The sequence below is a fragment of the Aphelocoma coerulescens genome, chromosome 19 (assembly GCF_041296385.1).
Source record: "Aphelocoma coerulescens isolate FSJ_1873_10779 chromosome 19, UR_Acoe_1.0, whole genome shotgun sequence".
Lineage (NCBI taxonomy): Eukaryota > Metazoa > Chordata > Aves > Passeriformes > Corvidae > Aphelocoma > Aphelocoma coerulescens.
In genome coordinates this window covers 3,582,501-3,605,609 of record NC_091032.1, presented here as the reverse complement: position 1 = coordinate 3,605,609, position 23,109 = coordinate 3,582,501, and the positions used below count along the sequence as shown (strand labels likewise).

General features: G+C 44.4%; 1 protein-coding gene across 1 annotated transcript in view; it reads left to right on the top strand.

The window, feature by feature from the left end:
• LOC138120641 (sphingosine-1-phosphate transporter SPNS2-like) overlaps positions 1–23,109 on the top strand; it is a 138,046-nt gene that overhangs the window by 95,885 nt on the left and 19,052 nt on the right. Inside the window, exons 9-11 of the mRNA XM_069033458.1 lie at positions 767–832; positions 7,955–8,053; positions 19,315–19,478. Of these exons, the coding sequence (XP_068889559.1) occupies positions 767–832; positions 7,955–8,053; positions 19,315–19,478 (329 nt within the window). The remainder of the gene's footprint in view (positions 1–766; positions 833–7,954; positions 8,054–19,314; positions 19,479–23,109) is intronic.

The window sequence follows — 23,109 nt, the reverse complement described above, 5'->3', positions numbered from 1 at the left end:
CAGTGACATGATGGTCTGAGGGGTTTAGGCAACCTCAGCTGTTGTGTGGGAAAGACAGTGGCAGTGGTCACATCATGTCACAGGAGCCACTCTTGCAGTTCTGTGGCTTTTAGTGTCTCTTATTGATCATCTCCACAGAGCCAAGGATTGTATTTCACCACAAGGCACTGATGTTGCAAAGCCCATACTTAATTCCAGTCTCAACTGGACAGATATTACCCATGTGATGCTGTTGGGGAGGGAAGGGATCCTCCACAGAGTGTGTAGAGAACCTCAGCTGGTTTGCTACAGAGCTGAACACATAACTTGGTTCCCAGGAATGGAAATGGCTGTGCTTTGGGATGTTGTGGCCTTTTTGCCTTTTCTAACTTGCTTTTTGGAACAGAATGGTACAAGTTGGACTTGATGATCCTTAAAGGTCTTTTCCAACCTCAACAATGCAATGATTCTAAGTATGCAAGCCTGGGGCTGTCTCTTCATGCTGGTTTTTCATGTTCTTCTCAAATCAAATGTGTCAGCCTTTTATTTAGCTGCTCTGTAGATCATAAACTTAGTTTACGATTACAACATTTCAGGCCAGCCCTCTAGAGCTCTGATACAAGTCTGTGGTTTGTTAATACTCAGGATAAACCACAACAGCAACAAGGAGTGTACTGTGTAGGTATGAGAAAAATAAGCAACAAAGGAAAGTTTGTGACAGGTTTTTTTTTTCCTTTTAATGTCAAGTGAATAAATCTTCTCCTTTTTGTGTGTTTTGTTATAACAGATTTGCATTTTTATCGGAGAAACTCTTCTGTTTTCAAACTGGGCTATCACAGCAGACATACTAATGGTGAGTGCACTTTGGACCAGCATCCTTCCATGTTCAGAGCAGTTTGTCAACTTGCAAGAACAACCTGAAGTTTACAATTTCTTCCAGATCCTAGTCCCTGTTTCAGCCTATTCTGGTTTTCATTATTATTATTTTTGCTTACTGAAATGAAAAGTGACATAGGGAGAAGGAAAGAAAAAAGATCCTTCTTGTCCTTTGTTCTGAGCACCAGGGAGAGATGTCCAGAAAGGGCAACATTTCTGAATTCAAATAATTTCCCAAAATCTTAAGTGTTTGTGCAAAACCCCACATGCACAGAATTCAGGCAGCATTTGCTAACAGTCAGCATGTTTGTGAGCTTTGTTATCAATAACTCAGCTTTGTTCTGCAATAGGAAATCCCTCCCTCCCTCCCTCCTCCAACCACAAAGGCAGCCCATCTACCTACCATTCAACACATACACAATAGAAACCCACCTCTGGGAGAGCAGAGAGGAAAAGAAAGTATAAAGAATTTTTGGACTATGTCCACCTTGTCCAAGAGGAAACTGTCAGGAACTTTTCAACTCATGTCCTTCATTTTCCATTCTTTCTCCACCGTAGAGCTTTTTAAGTCTTTCAAATCAGCAAGCTGACCTCAGCAGCCCCATTTTCACATGAAATAGTCTGGACATTTGTTCAAGAGCTTTGCATGTTTTGTAGAGGTTTCCATCAGAGCTCATCAAACATAATACATGTTGAAACCCCGTTGTGAAGGAGTTGTTGCTTATTGTATGAAAAGAAAGGCACTAAGGCACCAAACCATTACAGGACTTTCCCGAGGTCTTTTGTCAGCTTGTTGACAGAATTGAAAATATAATCAGTCCAGCATCAATAGAAAACTCCCTTGACTTGTATTTGTTGGTTATGTAAACATCAGCGAGGAAACAATCAGGCTCAGTATTCTAAGATGTAAAGATAATGGTGTTGATATATTGATTCAGCAAAGAACTTCAAGCCTCTGCTTAAGTTCTGTTTATGTTGACGTTCAAGGTTGTGTTTCTATTTTAAAGTAGCTCTGCAGTTGCCATCACTGCATTGCCTGATGAACTTTCCATCTTTCACTCATTTGTGCAGGGAACACTTTGAGAGGTGGGGTGGGGTGGTTAAATCCACTTCTCTCAGTGTGGGTAAAGCATAGGGAAACAAAGGTAGTCAGTGTACTCCGGTAGCATTGGATGGCTTTTAATTCCCAAGGTTCCTCCTGCCAGGTCAGCTGTGGTGGGACAGAGCTCTGTGGGGCTTCCCCGGGACTTCCATGGGCTTTTGCAGCTTGTGCTGAGTTCAAGGCTACTGTGGCCATTCATGATGTGGTATCTCAACACTTGCACAGATGTGCAGCCTGGAGACAGCTGTGCTGAGGAAGAAATTACAGTACAGTATGTGTAGCTGCTCATTTCTGCCTCCTGCCAGAGCTTCCTGTTGCATCCCACCTCCAGCTGTGGTGTTCCCAGGAGCAATCCCAGTTCTCTCCACTCAGAATTAGTGGAGAGGTTTAAATAGCAGCTGTTGTATACCCTCCCTAGCATTGGCTGGCACAGGTAAGGGCTCAGCTGAGGTGGTCCCAGCTGCCAGGAGGGCGGATCCTATCAGACATGTTCAAGGTCCTCCAGAAAATCTGTGCCAGAGACAGACCTGAAATTTGACCTGTGTTGTCTCAAGGTAACCCCAAAAGATATTTTTCAACCAACTGCTCTGTTATGGCAAGGGTATTAGGGCTGCCATCATTGTCCCATTTTCATTACAGAGGTTTTTTGTGTTGATTTCAATGTGACTTCACTATCCTGTAGCTTTTTAGCAGCTTTTATAGGATTTGCCACCTGTCTTACCAGCATCCTATAGTCAGTTCCATTTTGTAGGATGCATTTGCAGTTATTTATGTTGCTTTAGTGCAAAAGGGCTCCGTAAGAAATAATTGGAAATAATAGTTTAATTTTCCAAAACACGGGAAAGAAACTAAAGCCATGTTAAAAATTGGATTTTGGTAATTGCTGCCAACTTTTCGGCTCATTGTTCTCTGGTCTGTTTAGGAAAATTAACTGAGTGTTGTATACAATGTCCAGTTTTATGCATTAACAGCATGAGTGGACTTGTGAAAGTTTTAAAGAAATAAATATAAACATCACTTAGATGAGGACAGGGCTGGAAGCAGACAGGCTGAAGTGCAGACAGATCCCACAGGGGATCAGAGGGGGCTTAGAATGTCCATAGGTGAGAGCCAAGGCTACAACCACGTTTGACAGACAGCTTGGTAGGAAGTCCTTGCCAGAGAGAGGTGTGGAAATACTTTAGCAGATGCACTTCAAATGTTTGGCAAATTAATTTCTACTGATTACTATTTATTTGGTGTAATCAGAAGTGTGTCTGTTCTTGCCTGAGGGTGGGAAGGAGTTTAAAAGCATTATTAGCGTAAGCTTAACAACACTTTCATCCTATACATAAATATTACCTTGTTTTCATGGATAAAAGCTCTCAATACTGGCTGAACACTGTTCTTGCTGATTTCATTATGCCTGGAGTGAGGGTTTTTGGAAACTGCATCCCAGGTGATTTCTCACAGCTCTCCCAAGATTTACAGATCCCATGACTGCTTAAGAATCCTATCGGGCAAGTTGTTACCCTCCAGAGGTTTTGCAAGTTTAATTTCCATGGCAAAACAAGGATGTTTGCTTATTATCTTCCAATTTAATTGTTGGCTCTTCCTAGCTCTGTGCTTGCATTGCATCTGCTGCTCCTCCTGCAGAAGGGTCGGAGCACAGCTCCTTGGCTTGTCTGCAGTCCAAGGTGCCAAGTGCTGGCTCTGATAAACTGTCAGTGCTGCAGAGTGTTCTGCACTGCCTGAGATTCTGAAAGGCTGATATTTGTTCCAAATGCAGATTTGTACAAAACAGGTCTTATTCTCCTGAGCACAACTCTCCATATCTCCTCCCAGGCACATGCTCAGATGGTGCTTGGGGAAAGGAGGGGTGTTTCATATGGAGCTTGCTAATTATGAAACAGATTTCATCAGCCATCTTTGCAAATTGGCCTTAAAATTACCAGAACCCCAAAGTAGCATTAAAACTGCCTTGTAACAGCAATAATGAATGAGCTTCAGTGCAGCAGGCAAGTGTGTAACACTCTGAGACATGTGCAGTGTGTGGAACTTTGTGGGAGTCTGGTCCTAATAGTGGGGGTTTCCTTCATAGCACATCTCAGAAATAGAGATGATGGACAGGAGCTTGGAATTTTTGTGTAAGAGCCATGAGGCAATTTAAAGTGCCTCTATTTCAATCACAGTCTCTTTAGGTCTTTGCTGAGAAAAGCCATCCTCAGTTTATTCATACTCCTGACATTCATGCAAAAAATTGCTCTGTATATTTCTGTTTTCTTTTAAAACATTAGTTCTTTCTAAATGGTCATGACCTGCCATGGAGGAGCTGCTTTGATGTTTTGTTGTAGAGTCAAAGTCTTCCTCTAAGCTTGAAACAGGCATTGACTGGTGCTCAGTTTTGCCATAGGCATGTAGGAATGTTGCTTTTATTCTGATCACCTTCCCTAAAAATAAAACCCAGTTATTTATTTAGTACAAAATGCTGCCTTATTTTTATAGCCAAAGATAAATTGCATTTTCAGAGGTTCTTGCTGTTGCTTCTCTGAGTGCTTCCACACAACAATACTCCAAGTGCTGCAGGTTAGATTTGAAGGCAGGGTGAGGAATGCCTGGGATTGAGGGAACACAGCCCCCTCCAAACCATCCAAGGGCAGCTGGGCCAAGGGCTGCAGGTAGAGGTGTTCTACTCCATGGTGTGCAGGGAGGTGGAAACCACAGCAGCTTCCTTTTACTTCATTTAGGAGTATCTTTCTTAGACAGTGTCTGCCTGGCTTTTGTGGAGGGTCTCTCTGGATCCCAGCCTTTCCCTTTTCTGGACAGCAGGGACATCTGGGCTATTCCCAGGTTCTGTCAGTGGCTGGAACACAGTTAGTACATGTTTTCTTTGTCTTTGGTGCTGAAAGAGGCCAGTATGAATTGTCCTGACCCAGAAAGGGCAGCAGAGTGCTTGAGAGAGTAGAGTTTCTATTAAAGCTTAGACATAAACATCAGAATATACCTCTTTTCCTGGGAGAAGGGTAATCTCTCCTTGGCTTTCCCCATTAACTTTTTTCAGACCAACTCCTGCTGGTTTCATCACAGGAAGGAGAAGTCAGCAGTAATCCCTGGGCTTTCTAAACCTCTATTTAAAGAGCAGAGGTTTCCAAAGCTGCTTGGTCAGCCTCCCTGCCCATCCTCTGCGCTGCCTGCCTCTGAACCTTGAGTCAGGGATGAGCCAGGACAATCCCACAGGCTTCCTCCTTGGCTGCTGTGGCTCTTCCACCTCCAGTTTCTGTGGGATGTCCAAACCAGGCCATGTATGGTTTGAATTTAGGTCTATTTTAGTATTGCAATGCCCATTTAGAGCTGTAATTTACTGCTGTCTTCCTAGAACAGTAGATGTTTGCTACCAACTGCTTCCTGTCCATCAGAACAAAATGCTTTTTAAGTAGGGATCGGGTGGAGTATTTTGTGTGTGTTTTGGAGGTGCTGGTTTAAGCTTTTTTTTTTTCTTTCCAATATATTTTTCAAGGATGTCATGTTCATTTGCTTGCTACATGTTGGGTTTTTGCTTTGAGGGGAGTGTTTGTCTCTTGAATTCCAGACCCAATATACCAAGTTTTAGCACTTTATGGTGTTTCAACCATCAATAACTTCTTCAGTTAAGCTGGAAACTGTATTCCTACTTGCAAAACTATGTTTGCATAATATAGCTACACATGCAAAATGATGTCTAATATATGTGTGTGTATTCATGTGTATAAATATTTATATATGCATGCACACATATGATACAGTTATCATCATTAAGATTTCTTCCTCTAATTAGCATCAATTCACTACCACTCCCTGAAAGTGGATAATTTTTAATAAATGTGCCTTTTCCTTTGTCCTTTTGCTACAAAAATGGATAGAATACTGAACCAGGCAGGCTTTCTTCTCCAGATTTGTGAACATAAACTTTACAGAAAGAAAAAATATTTTTGGTTTCAAATTCCATGTTTCATATTTATGCACATCTCTCAAATTAGGTAGAATTTCACTTTATCTACTCAGATGCCCTTTCCCAAAGAGCTCTTGCAGAATGCTTCTCCACTGTCCCTGTGTGAACTGGGGCCAGGTGGGAAGAACAAAAATAACTCACTCTTAATTTTTCTTTTCATCTGTCTGATCTATCTAGGTTGCATCCATTATCTGCCTCTTTGGGGAGTGGGAATGAATTGTGGGGCTCTCCTACTGTTCAGAGCCTGACCTTCAGCATATTTCTGTGTCTCTAATGAAGTTTAGAGCTAATTTTCCTCTTGGGATTTCTTTCTTCAAGTCGTGTTCTGAGTTCCTGGATGCAAAAGGAGGACGGGGCCTGACATCCACAGCCAGGTGGCTGCTCTGGATCTGAACATACCTTGCTCTTCTGTTGCACAACAGAAGTTGAACAAGGTGCCTGCTTAATACATGGCATCAAAGTGCATTAGCAGTGTGTGCATTTGCAGCTTTGTCAAAGCAGGGATGAAAGAACTGGCAGGTCATCTGAAAGCACATGGTAAAACCCTAAGGAAAAGCATTTAATCTAATTTTACCCATAATTCGGATTTGTCTGTGCTTGGAATGAGATGATAATTTTAAACAGGCATCAGTTCTCTTCTAGTGTGGATTTTCTCAATGCTCTTTCTTTAGTTTCTGGTTTTTATGGTAATTCTTTCCACTGCAGACAGGGCAACTCCCCTTCCCTGTGAGGAATTGTTCAAGCACTGCAATGTGCTTTAGTCCTGTGTGTGCCCTGAGTGAGTCCTCTCTGCCAGTCAGTTCAGGTAAAGGATCTCTGTGTAGCTCTGCCTGGGGATGGGCCAGTCCTGAAATGTCACATTTAATTAATAAATGACTTTGGGAAAAGATTGCAAGGATCCTGGCAAGGCAGACCTTCTAAAGAAAGACTGAAGACAGCCCATCAGAGAGAAAGTGGACAAATAAAAGGGATCATGGTCTCCAAAGAGTTGAACAAGAGTCATTCCTGTTAGAGCCACAGGAAAAGGCACAGTGAGATTCAGTGCTTACAGGCAGAAACAAAGCTCACTTGGATTTAGAGACCTATTGAATTCTTCATTACTTCCAGCCTTTAAATCAAGACAGGATCAATTTATAAACCAGGATATGTGGACTTGATACAGATGTCCTTAGCCAGCGTCTTTAACAATTTATGCAAGAGACAATTACTTTCTTCTGCCTCTAAAAAGTGTGTTCTAAAATTAAGGTCATTCCACGGGTCAGGGGGTTGCTGGGTTTTTTTATTTTTTAATCTTTCATCCCTGTCCATGGTTAGGGCTCTGTTATCTGCGAGCTCTAGTCCCTTCATGGGGAAGTAATTTATGTTTTCCACTGCTCCCGTGTAATCTGACTGATTCTGCATGACCTGGCTAAGGGTGTCATGTCCTGTTAGAGACCAAAATACAGTATCTTGGCTGTGGAAAATTTTCCTAACGTGACTTTGTCACTTTTCACAAATGGAATCACAAATTTTTGAGAAAAATATAAAGGAGATGGAGATGGAGTGGGAAGGGAGGATGTGTGACCGTGACCTTTCATACTGATGTAGAATGCTGATGGTTTAGGAAACAAAGTAACTTTTACTGTGGAATAAACCAAATATCCCAGGTCACAGCACAGTCCTTGATTGGAAGGCTGGTGGTGTTGAGCAACCTTAAATTTTGTTCTCCCCACCAGCAAAGCAAAATACAGTCTGAGGAGCAACAGCAAAGTGTCTTGTGAGCAAAGCTGATAGTCTAAGCACTGCTGAGAGTGGAGCAGAGTGGGCAGAGCTTCCTTCCCTCAGCACCTGCCAACAGGAGAACTCCAGAGCAGGAAGGGTATCTGAGGCTCCCAGTTGCCTGAGCCAGCCATGGACTGGCCAGTGGCTCTGTCTGGGGTGGCTGGTTTGTTTTGTGCTGCCCTGGGCATAAATTGAGCAGTACAAGACAGAAGGGCAGGTTCTTATTTCAGCTTCCTTACCTATTTTTGTTTCTTTCCCCTTCTTTGCAGTATGTGGTCATTCCAACTCGCCGTGCAACCGCAGTGGCCTTGCAGAGTTTCACTTCACACCTCCTGGGAGATGCTGGCAGTCCTTATCTCATTGGATTTGTAAGTGCTCACAGCAGGCTCTGGCAGGGTTTGCTTTTGTTTCTGAACTGCTCATCTGAAATGCCAAGTTAGATCCTGCTGGAAAGAAAGGCCTGTCTTTGTCAGCAGAATGGGAAGTGCTGCAGAGCAGTGCAACTTTTTTTACCTGGTTGGGTTGTTGTGAGCTGCAGTTCAAACCGGGGGGGACTGCTTGGGTGTGGGTATAGGAGAAAGCTTCACAAAGGATGTCTGGACTTCAGGCAGCTCTCTTGAAAGCTGTTTATTGCACAGGTGAAGTTACAGCATTTCAGGGAATAGGTATCCAGAGCCAGCCCTAGAGCTGCCAGCTCCAGCTGTAGGCATACCTGAAGCCCCTTTCTGTTCAAGTTACAAAGCATTTTATACTTTTCTTTGCAGAGTATCTTAATACATAACAGCCAATAAGCACCACACACAATACCTTTACATTTGCCTATAGCCTATCATAGCTCCTACCATCACCATATTATGGTCATTATTATCCAATCACAAGAGTAAGTAAGTTACAATTTAAGCTTACAGTGGAAAATTCTCAGACCTCTCTTCTTCTTCCTATATCAACATTTCTTGTTTGCCTGCCATATCTCTCTTTTTGGTAAAGACATGTTTTCTATTTACTTATGCTCTTCTTGAGACTTATTTACTTGGTGAAAAACATGTCTTTGTTTGTAGTCACATACCTTTGTCCTATTCATAAAAATCTCCTTCCAACTCATCTCCAACCTTTGCCTTCTCAGTTATTCAGTGCTCAGTGTTTCAGCAAAACATCTTTTACTCTGTATCAAAACTTGCTTCCATTTCTATCTCATCCCCAGTTTCTACATTCAGAGATCTTTCTGCCAAGCCTACATATCTGTGAAACTTTCTTACCAAACTTTCATCCTCTCCAACAGTGGGAAATAAGCTTCCACATTTTTTTAGCCTAAGGTGTTTATAAAGCTCTCAGGTGGCTCTGTAAAGAGTTCTTGCTGTGGTGTGCACATGGGGCGGATAGAAATTAGGTTGGAAGAGAGTCATGTGTGTGTTTAGCTGTTAACTGACCTCAGAAACCAAATACCTGTTTATGGGCAGCAACACTCAGCTGTACCTGGTTTGTATGACAGTACATCATAGAAACACAGAGTGTTCTGGGCCAGAAGGGACTGACAAGGACCATCCAGTCCAACTCCTGGCCCTGCACAGACACCCCAACAATCCCACCCTGTGTCTGAGAGCATTGTCCAAAGGCTCCTGGAGCTCTGGCAGCCTTGAGACCGTGGCCATTCCCTGAGGAGCCTGGTCAGTGCCTGACCAGGGGTTTTTATTAGTATTCCTTCCTGGGGTGTTCATTTCAGGTTCCTTTCTGTGACTGCTTCAGTGGTTGGCCTTGGTCTGACTGGGGATCTCCCTTTCTATGCCACCATTATCCTATGGCAGAACAGAACAAGAGACCAAGCTCCAAAATCTGGCAGTCAGAGAATATTTACAGTTGAAAATAAAAGGCCTGGGAAATTTAATGAGGAGAAGAAATCTGGATGAATTGGGGAAATGTCTTTTCCCTTCTGTGGAGTTTGATGCATGGAGTTTCAGGGATCACAGATCATCATTTATAAAATATAGAAGCTTCCACAAAAATCCCTAGGTGACCCTGCTCATAGTGTGTTGAAAGTGCTGCTACCCAGGGATGTAACTGGGATCTTCACTGGTCCCATCACCTGAGAGACAGGACTTTGATGTGCTCCTCCAGCTCAGACACAGCTGCTGGGTGCTGTGGGGCTTTTTTATTTTTTAGAACCATCATTGCTTATCTATTCGTCCTGTAGACACCGGTGTGTGTAGCTACACATATTTATTTATATATATTTAATTTTGTGAGTATATCTGTTTAAATATACATAAATGTTTACTCTTGAATGGCAGTGCTATGGCTGCTCTGTAGCCCTCTGAAGCACATGGGAAAAGGCAGATGGAGATAAGACTGAGAAGACCAAAGAAATGAGAAATCTCTCAAGAGAATAAAAATGCACAGTTTAGCTTACTCTTTATTTACTTCAATATTCTGGGTACCTGGGGAGAAATGATCTTATTTTAGAAGTTACTTGAAGTTGGCAAGCACAAAGGAATTGCAGGAGAGGCTGCTTCTTGCAAGGCTGATGATGTGGGGAATGTGGGGGAGGAGAAGGAGACAGGCAGGACAGGGGCTGGAGATGAGGGCAGGGCTGGGGCAGGCCAGGCTGGCTCAGGTGACTCTGCTGCATGTTCATCCTTTTCCTTACATAAGAGGGATGTCCAGGAGGAATACCTGGGACCCTGAATGATTGCAATTATTCTTGAAAGTTGCCTGGGAGTCTTTAATGTCATAGATTTTAAATAAAGGTCTTTGGTTGTAGAAGGAATGTGCCTTGCCCTCCTGGTATTCAGAGATAAAGCAAGTTGTGAGTTACTTAAGGATTCTTGGCTGAAATATGCATAGCCCCAGTTTAATAGCAGCTTTAGGCTTTCTTTAGACTGGGAAAATATTAGTTATTATTTTGAATTATCCTTTTCTAATGCTGTAATTGTTGGGCACTTGTGATTTGGGAGGAGAGGATGCAGGTCCAAGGCTCTGTGCAGAAAAGAAGGAGTGAAGCACTCATGTCATGGAAGGAGCCAGCATCTCTTTGTGCAGCCTCTTCTCTGGCTGGGCTGATTCATCCTCCCTCTGCTACCAGGATTGAAAGGTCAACTACAACTCCACATAACACAGGAAAACAAATACTATTTAAAGTGAAATGACAAACAGCCAACTTCTGCACCAGAGCTAAGGCAAGCACTGAACCTGGGTGTTAAAAACCACAGGAACTGTCCAGCTGCAGTACAGGATGGAGACCTTCATGCAGCACTAAAACCTCACCTGGGCAGGTTGCACAAGGGGCTCAGAGTCTGACCAGGATTTTGAAGGCAGTCTATGAGGGCTGAGTAACCTACTCCTGCTGGATTTAAGGGAAATTTGGGAACCTGATTTCCACAACCCTTCTGGGATTCTCCACCCTGAGGGCATCAACTCCCACTGCTGTGACACCAGACTCTTCACGAGGCAGACCAAGAGCAGGGGGTAGGTTTTGAACAAGAGCAGCAGAAGGCCCTGGAGGTGCCCAAGGAATGACTGGACATGGCACTCAGTGCTCTGGTCTGGTTTACCAGGTGGTATTCAGTCACAGGTTGGCCTTGATCATACCAGAGGTCTCTTTCCAACCTTAATGACTCTGTGATTCTGTGCACTGTGGTAACAGTCAGGCTCAGAATGGGTGAAACTCAGCCTCCTGATCACTTGGGTTCACCCGGGATCCTGGAGCTCTGCTGTGTCTTCCAACTGCTTACAGAATCCTCCTAAAGTTCCCTCACTAAGTGATCAATGCTTTGATCAAACATGGCTGGAATCCTACATGGTTTTGGTGAGTTTATAGTGAGATTCCCTCTAGCAGTGCTCTTATAAAGAACTGGCGACCCTTGTCCTTGTAGGGCTGAGCTGTGGCAGGCAGTTGTTGCTGCTGGATACCAATAAATATTGCATTGATCTTAAAATCCCCATGTGGAGCATAGAAGGTGCTGATCAGCCACAGCCTCAGGTGTGCAATTGCTGCTGTGCTCTGTAGTGTGTCCAGAGAGCTCAAGGTCACACTCAGACTTTTTGTTACTTCACCCTATTCCAAATCTTGCACTGCAGCTCCTTAAACCACCCAAAGCACCAAATACACATTAGTGCTTAACAGCTAAGTGGCAGGGAGCACATATGTGTGGCTGTTTTTCATGTCTCTTTAAATATTGATCACTTTTATTATAGCAAAAAGGGTTAAGATTGACTTACAGAGGAGTTATGCAAATGCAGCGTTAGGGTGGCTGCTGTAATTTGCATAAAGCTTTACTAAGTGGCAAGCTCTGAGAACAATTACTGTAAATCAGCACTGCCTGTTCATTTACAAATAAGAATAGGCATTGCTGCAGTATTTCAGTAGATGAGACAGCTTTTATTCCTAGAGAGCTGTAACTTTTTTCAGGACCTTTGTGATAACCAACCTGCAGAGTTTAAATAACTCCTTTTTAACAACTCCAGTGTCAATCCATGCTTTATTCTTGAGGCAATGGGTGAGAAGTCTCACCTGCTCAGTGCATTACACTCAAATATCTGTTGTACTTTACTGTCTTTGACTGCTCTCACTATGCAGACGTGATTGCTGGAGCACAGAAGAGTTAAGAGAAATGCCCTAAATCCCACCATTCACACTGAGTATCAGATAGAGATTCAACTGCTGCCCTAGACAGCATTTCAGACTCCAAAGAGCAAGTGGAGGGAGGTGGCAGCAGCATGTGAAATAATTAACTCTTGTCAGGCTGAATCACAGCTCCAGCTCTTTATATCACTAATTCTGGTTAGGTCTTGGTTGCCCTTTAAAATAAAACAACTGTAAGTCCATGCTCCCGTGTCCATCTGTACAGAGGCATGAACCTGTTTTCCCTGCTCAGGGTTTTACATCATCCTCCTTGTTGTGTCCCCCTCCACTTCCTGACTGCTCTTCTGCTTCTGGAAATTTGAGCACAGACAAAAGGGGTTTTTTATTTCAAGGCTGTCTTGGGACTTTTTCTTTCCTTCCTCCAAGTTTGTCATTTGCTTCCTACCTGAGAACTTGCCTCTTCCACCTCTGCCTTGACTCTGACTGTGATGTCAACAGGACCTGCAGCAGGCATTGCTCTCCCTACATGTGCCAGGCAGGTGCTGCTGTGGGCACACACTGCCCTGGTGCTGGTTGCTCTCCTGTTTGCTTAAACTCTCTCATCTTCTCTGTGCAGCTGTTTGTGAAGTCTGGGGATGGAAGCCAGTGTGTATCTGCTTGTCACCTGGCAACATTAACCTGTGAGGAGGGAGTTCTAAAGTGCCAAAGATCAGCTCTCCTCCACCAGCACCTTTTGGTGGGCTAAAACCTACTCCCTGGACTCCTCTGATGGTGGTTCCCATCTTTCCTGCCCTCCTGGGCTGTTTCAGTTTTACTGGAAGGACACCACCTCCAGCCACTGCAGGCCAGCTGAGCTGTGGTAGCCTTGGCACCCTTCACTTTTCTCCCTTCCCCAGCTTTCCTGTGAGCAGGTTGATAAATCTAATGAGCTATTTAAGCAGCAAGAACACTAATGACCTTTCTTCAGCAAGTAGTTAGCAGAGCAGTGTTAATTATCCCTGGTGCAGAGTATCAGGGCAGGCATATAAGCATTTCATTAGGGGCAAGGCAAGAAAAACAGTAGTAAATGCAGCAATTAAGATACTTTTAAATGAAAGTTTTAACTGGGGGCACAGATTTCACAGTGTCTTGGCCCAGTTTGAAACAGTCTTTTTGTTGATTTGGTTTGAAGGTGTTTACCTAACCAAGTATATCTGTATAGAAAGTAGCTCCATGTGTAAAGACTTGCCTGCCTGAGAAAGCAGAATTTTCATGTATTATGGTTTAAAATTCATATTTTATGGTTTAAAATGCTATGGCTGCTTCAGAGTTGGACATGCTTACTCTGGAAGAACACTTTTTCCAGTTTAGTTTGCTAGATTAAAACAGGCCTCAGCCCACTGGGAGTCAAATCCACTTCTGTCTGACTTAAAAACAGGGTAGTGCAATAAAGTGGATCCAGTTGGGATGTGATGTTGCAGTCTGGCTGTTCTGTTCCTGTCTGACCCATGCAGCCATTCCTCAAATATGGCCCATTAGGTGCTTGCTGGTGGTTACACAGTCCTGTCTCTCCTGTCAAAGCAGGGTAAGAGATCAACTCGAGGTCAAAAAGGCAGTAATGTCCTGTAACAAAAACGTGCAAAATACTTTCCTGAGTATTTTGACAGGCATCACTCTCTGTTTCATGGACCATCAGGAGATATTCCACTGCTCTTGAGGATGGAACACAGGTCTCTATCTTGTTGCCTTTTACAGCATGGTCTGATATAGTGTACCTGAGTCTGTATAAGCAGCATCTCCCATCCCCTGATAGAGTTGGTAGATGAAATGTGATACACCTTTATGGTTTTTACTGTTCTTTCTTTACCAAGTCCCAGCTGCTTGACAGGTGTGGTGTAACCCTGATGGCATCACTCCTCCTGTAGAGATCTCTTCCCACATTCATGCTTGGGTATGACCCACACTGTGGTGGGTAAAATGGGACTTGGCCTTGCTAGTCCGAACCTCTGCTGTGCTTGCCAGGGAAATAGTGTGAGGATGAGAACCTCCAGCCCCCTCATCCTTATTACCTGTTTCTTCAAGGAGTAACTTTAAGTTGAGGATTTCTCTGGTCCTGACTGAGTAATTAAAAGCCTTTTTCATAGTGCACTGAAAGGCCAAATCTTTGACATAGCTGTAGCTGCAAAATAAGAGGAGAATTAACCACCTAGAGACAAATCCTCATGGGATTTATCTCTTCATTGCAACAAGCTAACAAGCTTCCCACTTCTTATGACTCAGCAACAGACAAGATTTAAGTCTGCCAGTAAAGTACCAAATTACTTCCCATCTATAAAATGTTCTGTGCCAAGGGTTCACAGCCTGCTTTGGTCTTTTTCCAGAGCTCTGTGCATCTGTCATGTTCATGACTTTGTTAGATGTACAGGTTCTCGGTATTTTCGATAAATGTTTAATGTATGTGAAAGTATCTCATTAGAGAAAGCCCAGAAATCCAGAGCAGGTCATTGTTGCACTTGAGTATTTCAAGCTCTGTCCCATGTGCTCTGCTAATCCTCTGTGCACTGAAAACCTCCTTAAATAAGTGTTTTTTTCCTGTGAGCTGACAAGGATCCTGCACACTCCCAAGACAGGCAGTTTTCATGGTGCTGAGCACCTTTCAGAATGGAGCGTCCAGATTCTTCAACACAAGGAATCACTTCGCTTTCCTGGGATGTATGGACAGGGAAGGGGCCCATGCTGCCAGGAGAAGTGGGGACAGGGATGCTGCTAAAGGTCTTGTGCCACAGACCTGTTTCTACATAGGAATGGGCACCCCCATCCATCCCTACAAGTTCACCTACCTGGGCCCTGTCATGGGAGTTCCTCCACATTCCCCATGGTATGAGGCATCTCCCTCTGGGATCAGAGAAAGTTCAGTGTTAACTTAGAAAATCCCTGGGCAGACCACACTGGAGAGAAAGGCAGTTAATGACTTGAAGAAAAAAGACTTTTAACCCTCTCTAGGGCAAATGGGGCAGATGTTGCTCTGACCCCCAGACGTACCAAGTCCATGTCCTGGCATTGCAAGCAGCACCCCTATGGAGCATCTCAATTTACTGCAGCCTTTATCAAGGCAGCACCATGTATTTAATGCAGCCTGGTCATCCTGGGAGGGGGAAAATATAATTTAAAAAAACAGGTTTACTTCCTCTTATTATAAAGTGTTCCTCAAGCCATTTAGCACAGTGTAAATGCTTCTGCTCCCCCACAGGCCCAGCAAATTGTTTACATTATAAAATCCCTCATTTTTGCTTTGTCATCTTCATTTGCATTCATATTCAATTTTTTTAGAAAATCAAAGAAACCTTTCACACTCACTCTGACTTCAGAGTGGGTGGATCCCAAACCATTGTGGGGTTACAGGGAATACTGTGTTAAGGAACTGTACTGAAGTGATCAGCCAGGGAGCACTGGCTTGTATCAAACTGGTAGTCATGAAAATCAGGTATTTGTGCCAGAAGTACCCTTTTATGTAGCAGGATTTGTGCCCAAGTGGCAACATCAGAAATTTAGAAAAGCCAGTTGCAGAGGAATTGAGATATTGACTCGTCAATGAGAGAGAGGAACCAAAACAGTGATTTCAGAGATATTGTTACCATTACACTGTGTAATTAATAAATCAGTTAATTTACCTGCCCAGGCTGTTCAGGAGAGACAAAACACAAAATCCAGATGCCTTCCTTGGGCTTCAGCCCACCTTGGCTTCTACTGTGTCCATGGCCTGTCCCCTGTTCCAAAGCACACACCACATGCTTCCCAAGAAAGTAATGAAGTTTCCCTTTGTTCCTCTGTTGTCTCCTGCACTCACATGGAGACACAGTTGGGGATTTGGGGTTGGGATCATGCCCATTGCAGCTGCACTGTTGGTTCTCCGGAAAGCAGGAGCTGTCTCCAGCTGGACTCCATCCAAGTGGCTGCCACCGGCTGAGCACACGCCGTCCGTGTTCTGCTCTAAAAATGCCTCAAGCTGAGGTTTATTTAGCAAAGTCATTCCTCTTGGTCTGAGCTCTGTGCTACACAGCGAGGGAGGAGATAGGAACTTTCATAGTTACGTTGGTATCAAAGACTTGTGATTAGACTGCAAAGCAGCAACGGGACTTCCTTCTTGATTTCCCACCCCCACATTCTGCATAAATGTTTTGAAGCCTTTTGCCATCTCCCAGCTGGAGAAACAAAGGAAGGAATCCCACACATGACTCTGTGCTGCAGAGCTGGCACCGGCCACGCACAGCCCCCGCAGTTTGTTACTCATGTTAGAGAGAAGACACCAAAAATTATGCTTGATTGGGTCTTGCCAAATCACAGTTGGCAGGCTCAGGATGCTGTCATTGCGAGGAGTCTGGAAAGCCCAAAATTGGCAATACAGAGCAGACCATTTGGCAAACGGTGTGTCATTCTTGGAGCCCAGGTCTGTAATTGTGTTCTGTGTCCTCTTGAGAGGAGATGCCAAAGTTCCAGCCTTAGCAGGTGGTTTGTAACCGAATGGAACAAAAAAAACAGAGAATGGTGATTTTTAACAGCAAAAACATATATGTGGGCCCTGATAAAATTCTGGAGTTAAGAGATGAAGACACTGGGGAGGGAATTATATGGAACCTGGATGAGGAAGCCCAGCAGGCTTGGTGGAAAGAATTATACCTTGAAAGGGAGGAAAGACAATTTTTTCTAAACTGTGCATTTACAGAACGTGTTTGATTAAAAATGAATACAGCAGATTTAATAATAACATGATTTGCTGCTATAAAATGTCAACACAATGCCTTAGAAGGGAAGGTGTGGGACAAACTGCATTGGGAGATTTATTTGTTGGAGGCTTTACATTTTCAAAGCTGGTTTTTAGCCTAGAATGTCATGCCATCCATGAAGAAAGCAATCAGGAGCACATGCTTGGCTTTTCATCTTCTGCTGCTGACTTATCATGTCAATTTGTCAAGTGATTTATTGTCTGGTCCTTTTGGAGAATAATTGTATCCATTCCCAAAAATGAAAAGTGGTTTAGAATGTCTAGATTTCTGTTTTAGAATATCCTCAATTCTGGCTATTGCAGCCTGACAGAGAGGTTGACTCAATGCTAAATTCTGGTTCATAATGAAGAGTAAGGGAAATGTTTGGAGTTAAGGTGTCTGGACACAAAAGGGAATTAATGACCAGCTGATGTCTCTGTCTCCTGGGTGCAGAGAACATTCTGCTGCTTTTTTGGGGGTGCATTCTTTTCACATACAAGTCTTGTTGCTATTTTTTAATAAATCTCTCAGACTAATGGTCAGTGTTATTTGCTTTCAGTCTCACATGAGAATTGTTTATAGCACTCTTGTTTTTCTTTGTGTCTTTTACACTGTGAATAAAGTTCTTTTTGAGAGGACTAGAACTCTTCTATATCCCAAGCACTGAAATTTTCTCCTCATCCTTTCTAGGGCAGGGAATGAAACAGAGAAATCAGGCTAAAACCCTTCAATTCTTTCTGTAGTTACACTCTTCCAGTGTTAATTCACTCCCCTTTACTTGAGAGGGCTCCATCCTGTAGGACAGACCTCAGCTCCAGCACGTGCAGTGGTGTCACTTCCAGCACTGGGCTGGCAGCTCCTCCTTTCCATCCCTCCATGGGGGGCTAAGCTGTGAGAGGGGCATAAACACACTGAGACCCCCAGTGCTCCAGAGTCTCCCTGCTAAAACACACCCAGTGACCTGTTCTTTTGAGTCCCCATGAGCATCATCCTTCTGGGCCCTTCTGTTATGCTTGGCTCTGCTGAGGCATCTCTTCACACACATTTACCTTCCAGGTTTCTGCAGAGTGTGCGTTGGTGATTTCTCCTGCATGTCACAGTTCCTCTCTTCACTGTCAATATTTAAGCCTTGACTGCCAGAACTTGCTTGTAGGTTGTGTTTGACTCCAACTTTTCCATTACCAGTTTAAAGTTACTGCACAAGCTTTGAGTATTTCTGGAACTGATTTGCGTGTGTGCACAGCAATAGGATTTTATGTTGCAAATTCCCTGCAGTCTTTTGGTATAAACTAGTGTTTCTCCCCCAACAAAAGGTCATGGATAAAACCAGAGCTGGACATTTAAATACCCAATGCCTTGAGACCTACCCCAACTGCTGCTGCCTCTCTGTTGGATTTATGGAAAGCAAAGTTGTTCGCTGGGCAGTAAATATGCAGTAAATATGGTAGTTTTAGCTACAGACATGCAGTAAATTTTACTGAGTTCTAGCAAAAGCTTTTCATAATGAACTAAATAATGCTGTTGCATGTCTTTGCTCCTTTGTGTAGGTGTAAATTTGTGTTCACTTTCATGTAATGATGCTTTTTGGTTGTCAGAAGGCCCAGGGTGCCTTAATCCATAAATTTGGTGGTGTGCAGTGCAAGCACAGCCCCTTACCTGAGCCTGGGACAGAGCCACGTCTTGCACACAATTACACTTCAAGCTTGGGAGGTTGGAAAAGGGAATGAGTCCCATACCTCATAAACCCCCCATGTTCAAGTTCTGTTTCCTCAAATCAGATGGGATCTCTGGTTTTTTGTTCTTTGAAAAACATTTCCCCCCTTCCCACTCAGTACACAGAAAGGGAATTTAATACCTCCCTTTGCTGAAAGGTAGGTCAGATGTGGGAGTAAGCAGGACTTGATAGGAATTGCAGAAGATTGATCACTCCCTCACCCACTGAGCAACACCGGCGTGGCCCTGCTGGCTCCCCAGGGTGTTTGGGAAGTACAGCAAGGTCAGACACCCACAGATGCTGTCACTGATGCAGCCTGGGAGAACATGGAAAGGACTGTGGGAAGAATATTAGATCAGGCCAGAAGAGTGACAGGGAGAGGAGATCCCCTGCCAAGCTGCTCACAGCATAAATTGCCCAGGCTCCAGTGTGGAAGGCTGAAGGGTGCAAGGGACATTCAACTTCTACTGAACACCCTGTTCCATTTTAAACCTCACACATGTTTGGTGGGTGGTTGTTTCGGGAATCGTGTTCCCTTCACTGTTTCTGTGTCTCTTTTTCATCTAAGTGACTAATTTTTTTGCCCTTCTCTCCTAGATCTCTGACCTGATACGACAAAGCACAAAGGAGTCCCCAGTCTGGGAGTTCCTCAGCCTGGGTTACGCGCTCATGCTCTGCCCGTTTGTCGTTGTCCTGGGAGGGATGTTTTTCCTGGCCACAGCCCTCTTCTTCCTAAGTGACCGAGCCAAAGCTGAACAACAGTGAGTAGCCTGGCCATTGCGAACGGGGAGGCACCACAGCCTGTTTGCTCTTTTGAACATTGTGCTTGTACTCTGCCCCTGGCCTTGGTCCTTCCAGGTAAAGGATGTTGGGTTGTGTGTTAAGAACCTGGGCTCAGCAGAGTGCATGAGGCTGCACGAAGCACAGGGGCTTGGGTCGTGCTGGCTGGGCATCCTTTACATGCTTCTGCTCTGGTGGATCTCAGTTGTTGGCCACATGGCTCAGAGGGGAGCACAGGCCCCTTACACCCTTGCCTGAGCATGTCACAGCCCGGGCTGTCCGTGGTGAGGGGCTGCCATGTGCTGGAACCGGTGGAGTGTGAGGTGAGGAGCAGGAGGTGCTTCCCAGGGCTTGGTGGTCAAGGCTGCACCTGCCCACCTCCATCCCTGGAGCCCTGCTCACCACCTCTGGCAGTCAGGAACATGAGGCAAGGAGGAAGCAAGCTGTGTGTGGGAACATGTGCGCTCAAGGGTTGCTGTGATAAAGAGTCTTTCCCAGTCCCTTCTTGCAGCTCTGTGAAAAAAAAGCTACTGTTTTTCAGTAAAGAAACCGATTCGGATCATCTCACGGTTGGCAACTACAGTAATTCAGAAGACGCTTCCACATGACATACAAACTTCTGGGGTTAGTCTCTTTCTCATAATTGTTGAAAAATAAGAGTTACTGTGTGTAATGTCATGCTGAATACGTGTGTAGGGGACTAGTCTGGTGTTGACTGTAAGTTGCCTTTGCTTTTTCCCCACTGGAGTCTTGGTTTACCTTAAGGAGAAGGGCCCTGGAATATCACTCTAAGCATAGTACAGCTAGAAGGAAAATTAGGTGTTTGGAGGTTGATGTAAGTGTGTGAACAGCTTAGGGGATACTTTCTGGCTCACAGTGTCTTACCAGATGGATGCAAGAGATTTGGAAGCAGTACCACGGACGGTGCTTTGCCCCTGTAAGTGCAGTTCCACCTTCCTTTTACTACATACACAAATACCAAAGAAAGGAGACGATCCCCTATAATGAGATGTTTAAACATTGTGGAAAAACAAGACCTCATGTCATAAGGATGGGAAGTCCTACAGAGTTGAACTTCAGTGTGGCTTTGGGACGTGATGAGTGTGCCTAGTTTGTTATCTGCATAGAAGGGCCTTAAATGGCAGGAAGGGAAGTTGGAGATTAGATGCTAGGAAGGACTTCCTAAGAGAAAAAAAGAGGTAAATCCTATAGCAGCTTATTTGGGGAAGATGTGAAAGCTGTCCCTTGTTTCTGACGGCTTCCCTGGCATGCCTTGAGGCAGGAAGGGGGGATCTGCTCTCCAGCTGCCTCCCAGCCCTGTTTTGTGCTTGTGCACATAAACTGTACATGCCAGTCCAGGTAGTGACCACCTGGAGACGTAGCAAGATGACCATAAGTTTCTAGGTGCTCAGGGTGGCTTTTTTGCTGCAAGGAGCCGCCTGTTTGGTGTCAGTGCAGCAGATGAAACACCCTCTGTAGCATTTGCCTTTGCTCAGGGCCCTCACCTGATCCTAGGGAAGCTTCAGGGCTTGTCTTTCCTGTGTTCAGAGAGGAGAGTGCTCGTTCCACTTCTAACTGTGGTGGAAATTTGTGTCCCTTTGCATCACACGTGCTGCCAGTGTGGAATGACAGCACCTCAGGTGGTGAAGGAGGGGTTCAGGATTCAGATACTGACGAGTTGAAGGTCACTCCCATTTTTTCAGCATGTCAAGCCCACTTGGACCTTTGTGCTGGGCATGGCACTGTGGTATCCAGCTGTTCTCAGCTCCAGTGGAGATCTCAAGGAAGAGGGTTTTGGTTCGCTCAGGAGACACCACTTGTCACAGGCTGGTCACTAGCTGGGTGACTCTGCTTGGCTGCCAGCACTGGTGTGTCTTACACAGTTGTTTGCCAAAGCCCCAGCTTTTGCAACAGTGTTTAATGTGATAGGGAGATCACATCCACACCTCTAATTGCTCCTGCACAAAGGGATTATTCCTCTGTTGCTGTCTACCCTGGGCAGCTTTGGTTGTACTCCATCCACGTCCAGAGCAACCAGCCTCCCAAACAGCCACTGCTCCACTCTTACAAGAAAAACATTCAAGTGTCAAACCTGGTTTTGTTTCTCTTTCTCTTTTAGCAACTTTCCCTTTCATGAACAAATGTGAGTCAGGAATTTTGCATTAGTCAGTCAGATATTTTGTATTGCAAACTGGGGAGAACAATTGGCATAAATAATGGTCAACAAAATAATTTCTCTCAAGTGACTCCTAGGAAGGATACTCTTTCTGGGATGTGTCCACTCCTATGTTAAAAATACCCTGGCATCCTGCAGTGAGATTCCTGGAGTGCGGCTTCAGTCAAGTTACTGAGAAGTGAGAGTGAAGTAAGAGAGAAATAAGGCTGGAGACTGCAGAGGGACCTCTGTGCACCAGGGTCTGTGCTGTCAACCAGGCCCCACCTGCCCCCACCAGCAGCTTCAGTGGCTCCTCAGAATTTATGGGGCATTTATTTGTTTATTTTATTTGTTAGTATCTCTGTGCTTGCCTGTGAGAGGGAAGGTAACAGAGCATTTTGCTATTAGCAGCTAAAAAGTCCATGCTGGACCCCAGATCCACTGTCCAGCTCCCACCTGTCAGGCCATCTGCCCTTGGCATCACGCACCCTTGGCAGAGGCTGTTTTCTGCCCAGCCAGTCTTCCCCTCCATCTTACCTATTACTTGCTGGGTACAGAGGAATTGCTATTTCAGGATGCCTTGTTTTCCCACTGCAGTCAGTCCTGCTGCTCAGACAACAGGAGTTGGAAACAGGCTTTGCCAAAAGAAATCAATTAACCTGCGGGAATCACGAGCGCCGCTGTCACACGCCAGAGATTAAACCCATCCATCACCCCCGGGGTCAGGGCACAGGGCAGCTGCCACCCACCCCTCTAGTGAACTAATCCAGAAGCAGAGAAGTGGAACACTGCTCTCACAGCCTATGGAAACTGAGCTGTCCCTGCTTGAGTTCGCACACTTCTGTGACATGTAGTTCAGGGATTTATTGCTGGGATTTCTGTGTTTGTTTGTTCCTTTGTGTAACTGTCTCTGGGCATTTGCTTAGAGATAATTTCTTCTTCCAGGCAGGGCAGATACCAGGATAGCAACCTGTCTTTCCTGTAAAGCTTCCTCCAGTTTCCACCATACTTCCTTTCAAAAAAAAGAATTTCCAGGCTTTCACACTACTTATATCATTGCCACAATTCCTGGCATATTTTGTACTTTTTTAACACAGGAATTCCAGTCAACAAGGCTGCTCACAAAACATTCATGACAAAAAATTCTTTCTATAGCAATTCTTTTATTTTTTAACACAATTCTTTTATAACCATTTTCATGCTGCTTCAGAAGTCTGACAGCTTAAAGAGGCTTTTAGAAAATTTAGTACTAGCAGAGAACACGATAGAGTACATCACTCTGTGCTATAATCCAATCATTTTGGGGACGAGTTCTATAACACAAATTTAATCCCACCCTTCCAAAGTGATAAGAGAGAGAAAACAGTTAAGAATGGGTTCTGTAAGAGGTCTTAGGCACTAGGAATGATAAATACTTCAATTGTTTTTTAAACCACTCAACTACAATTTCTTCTGTG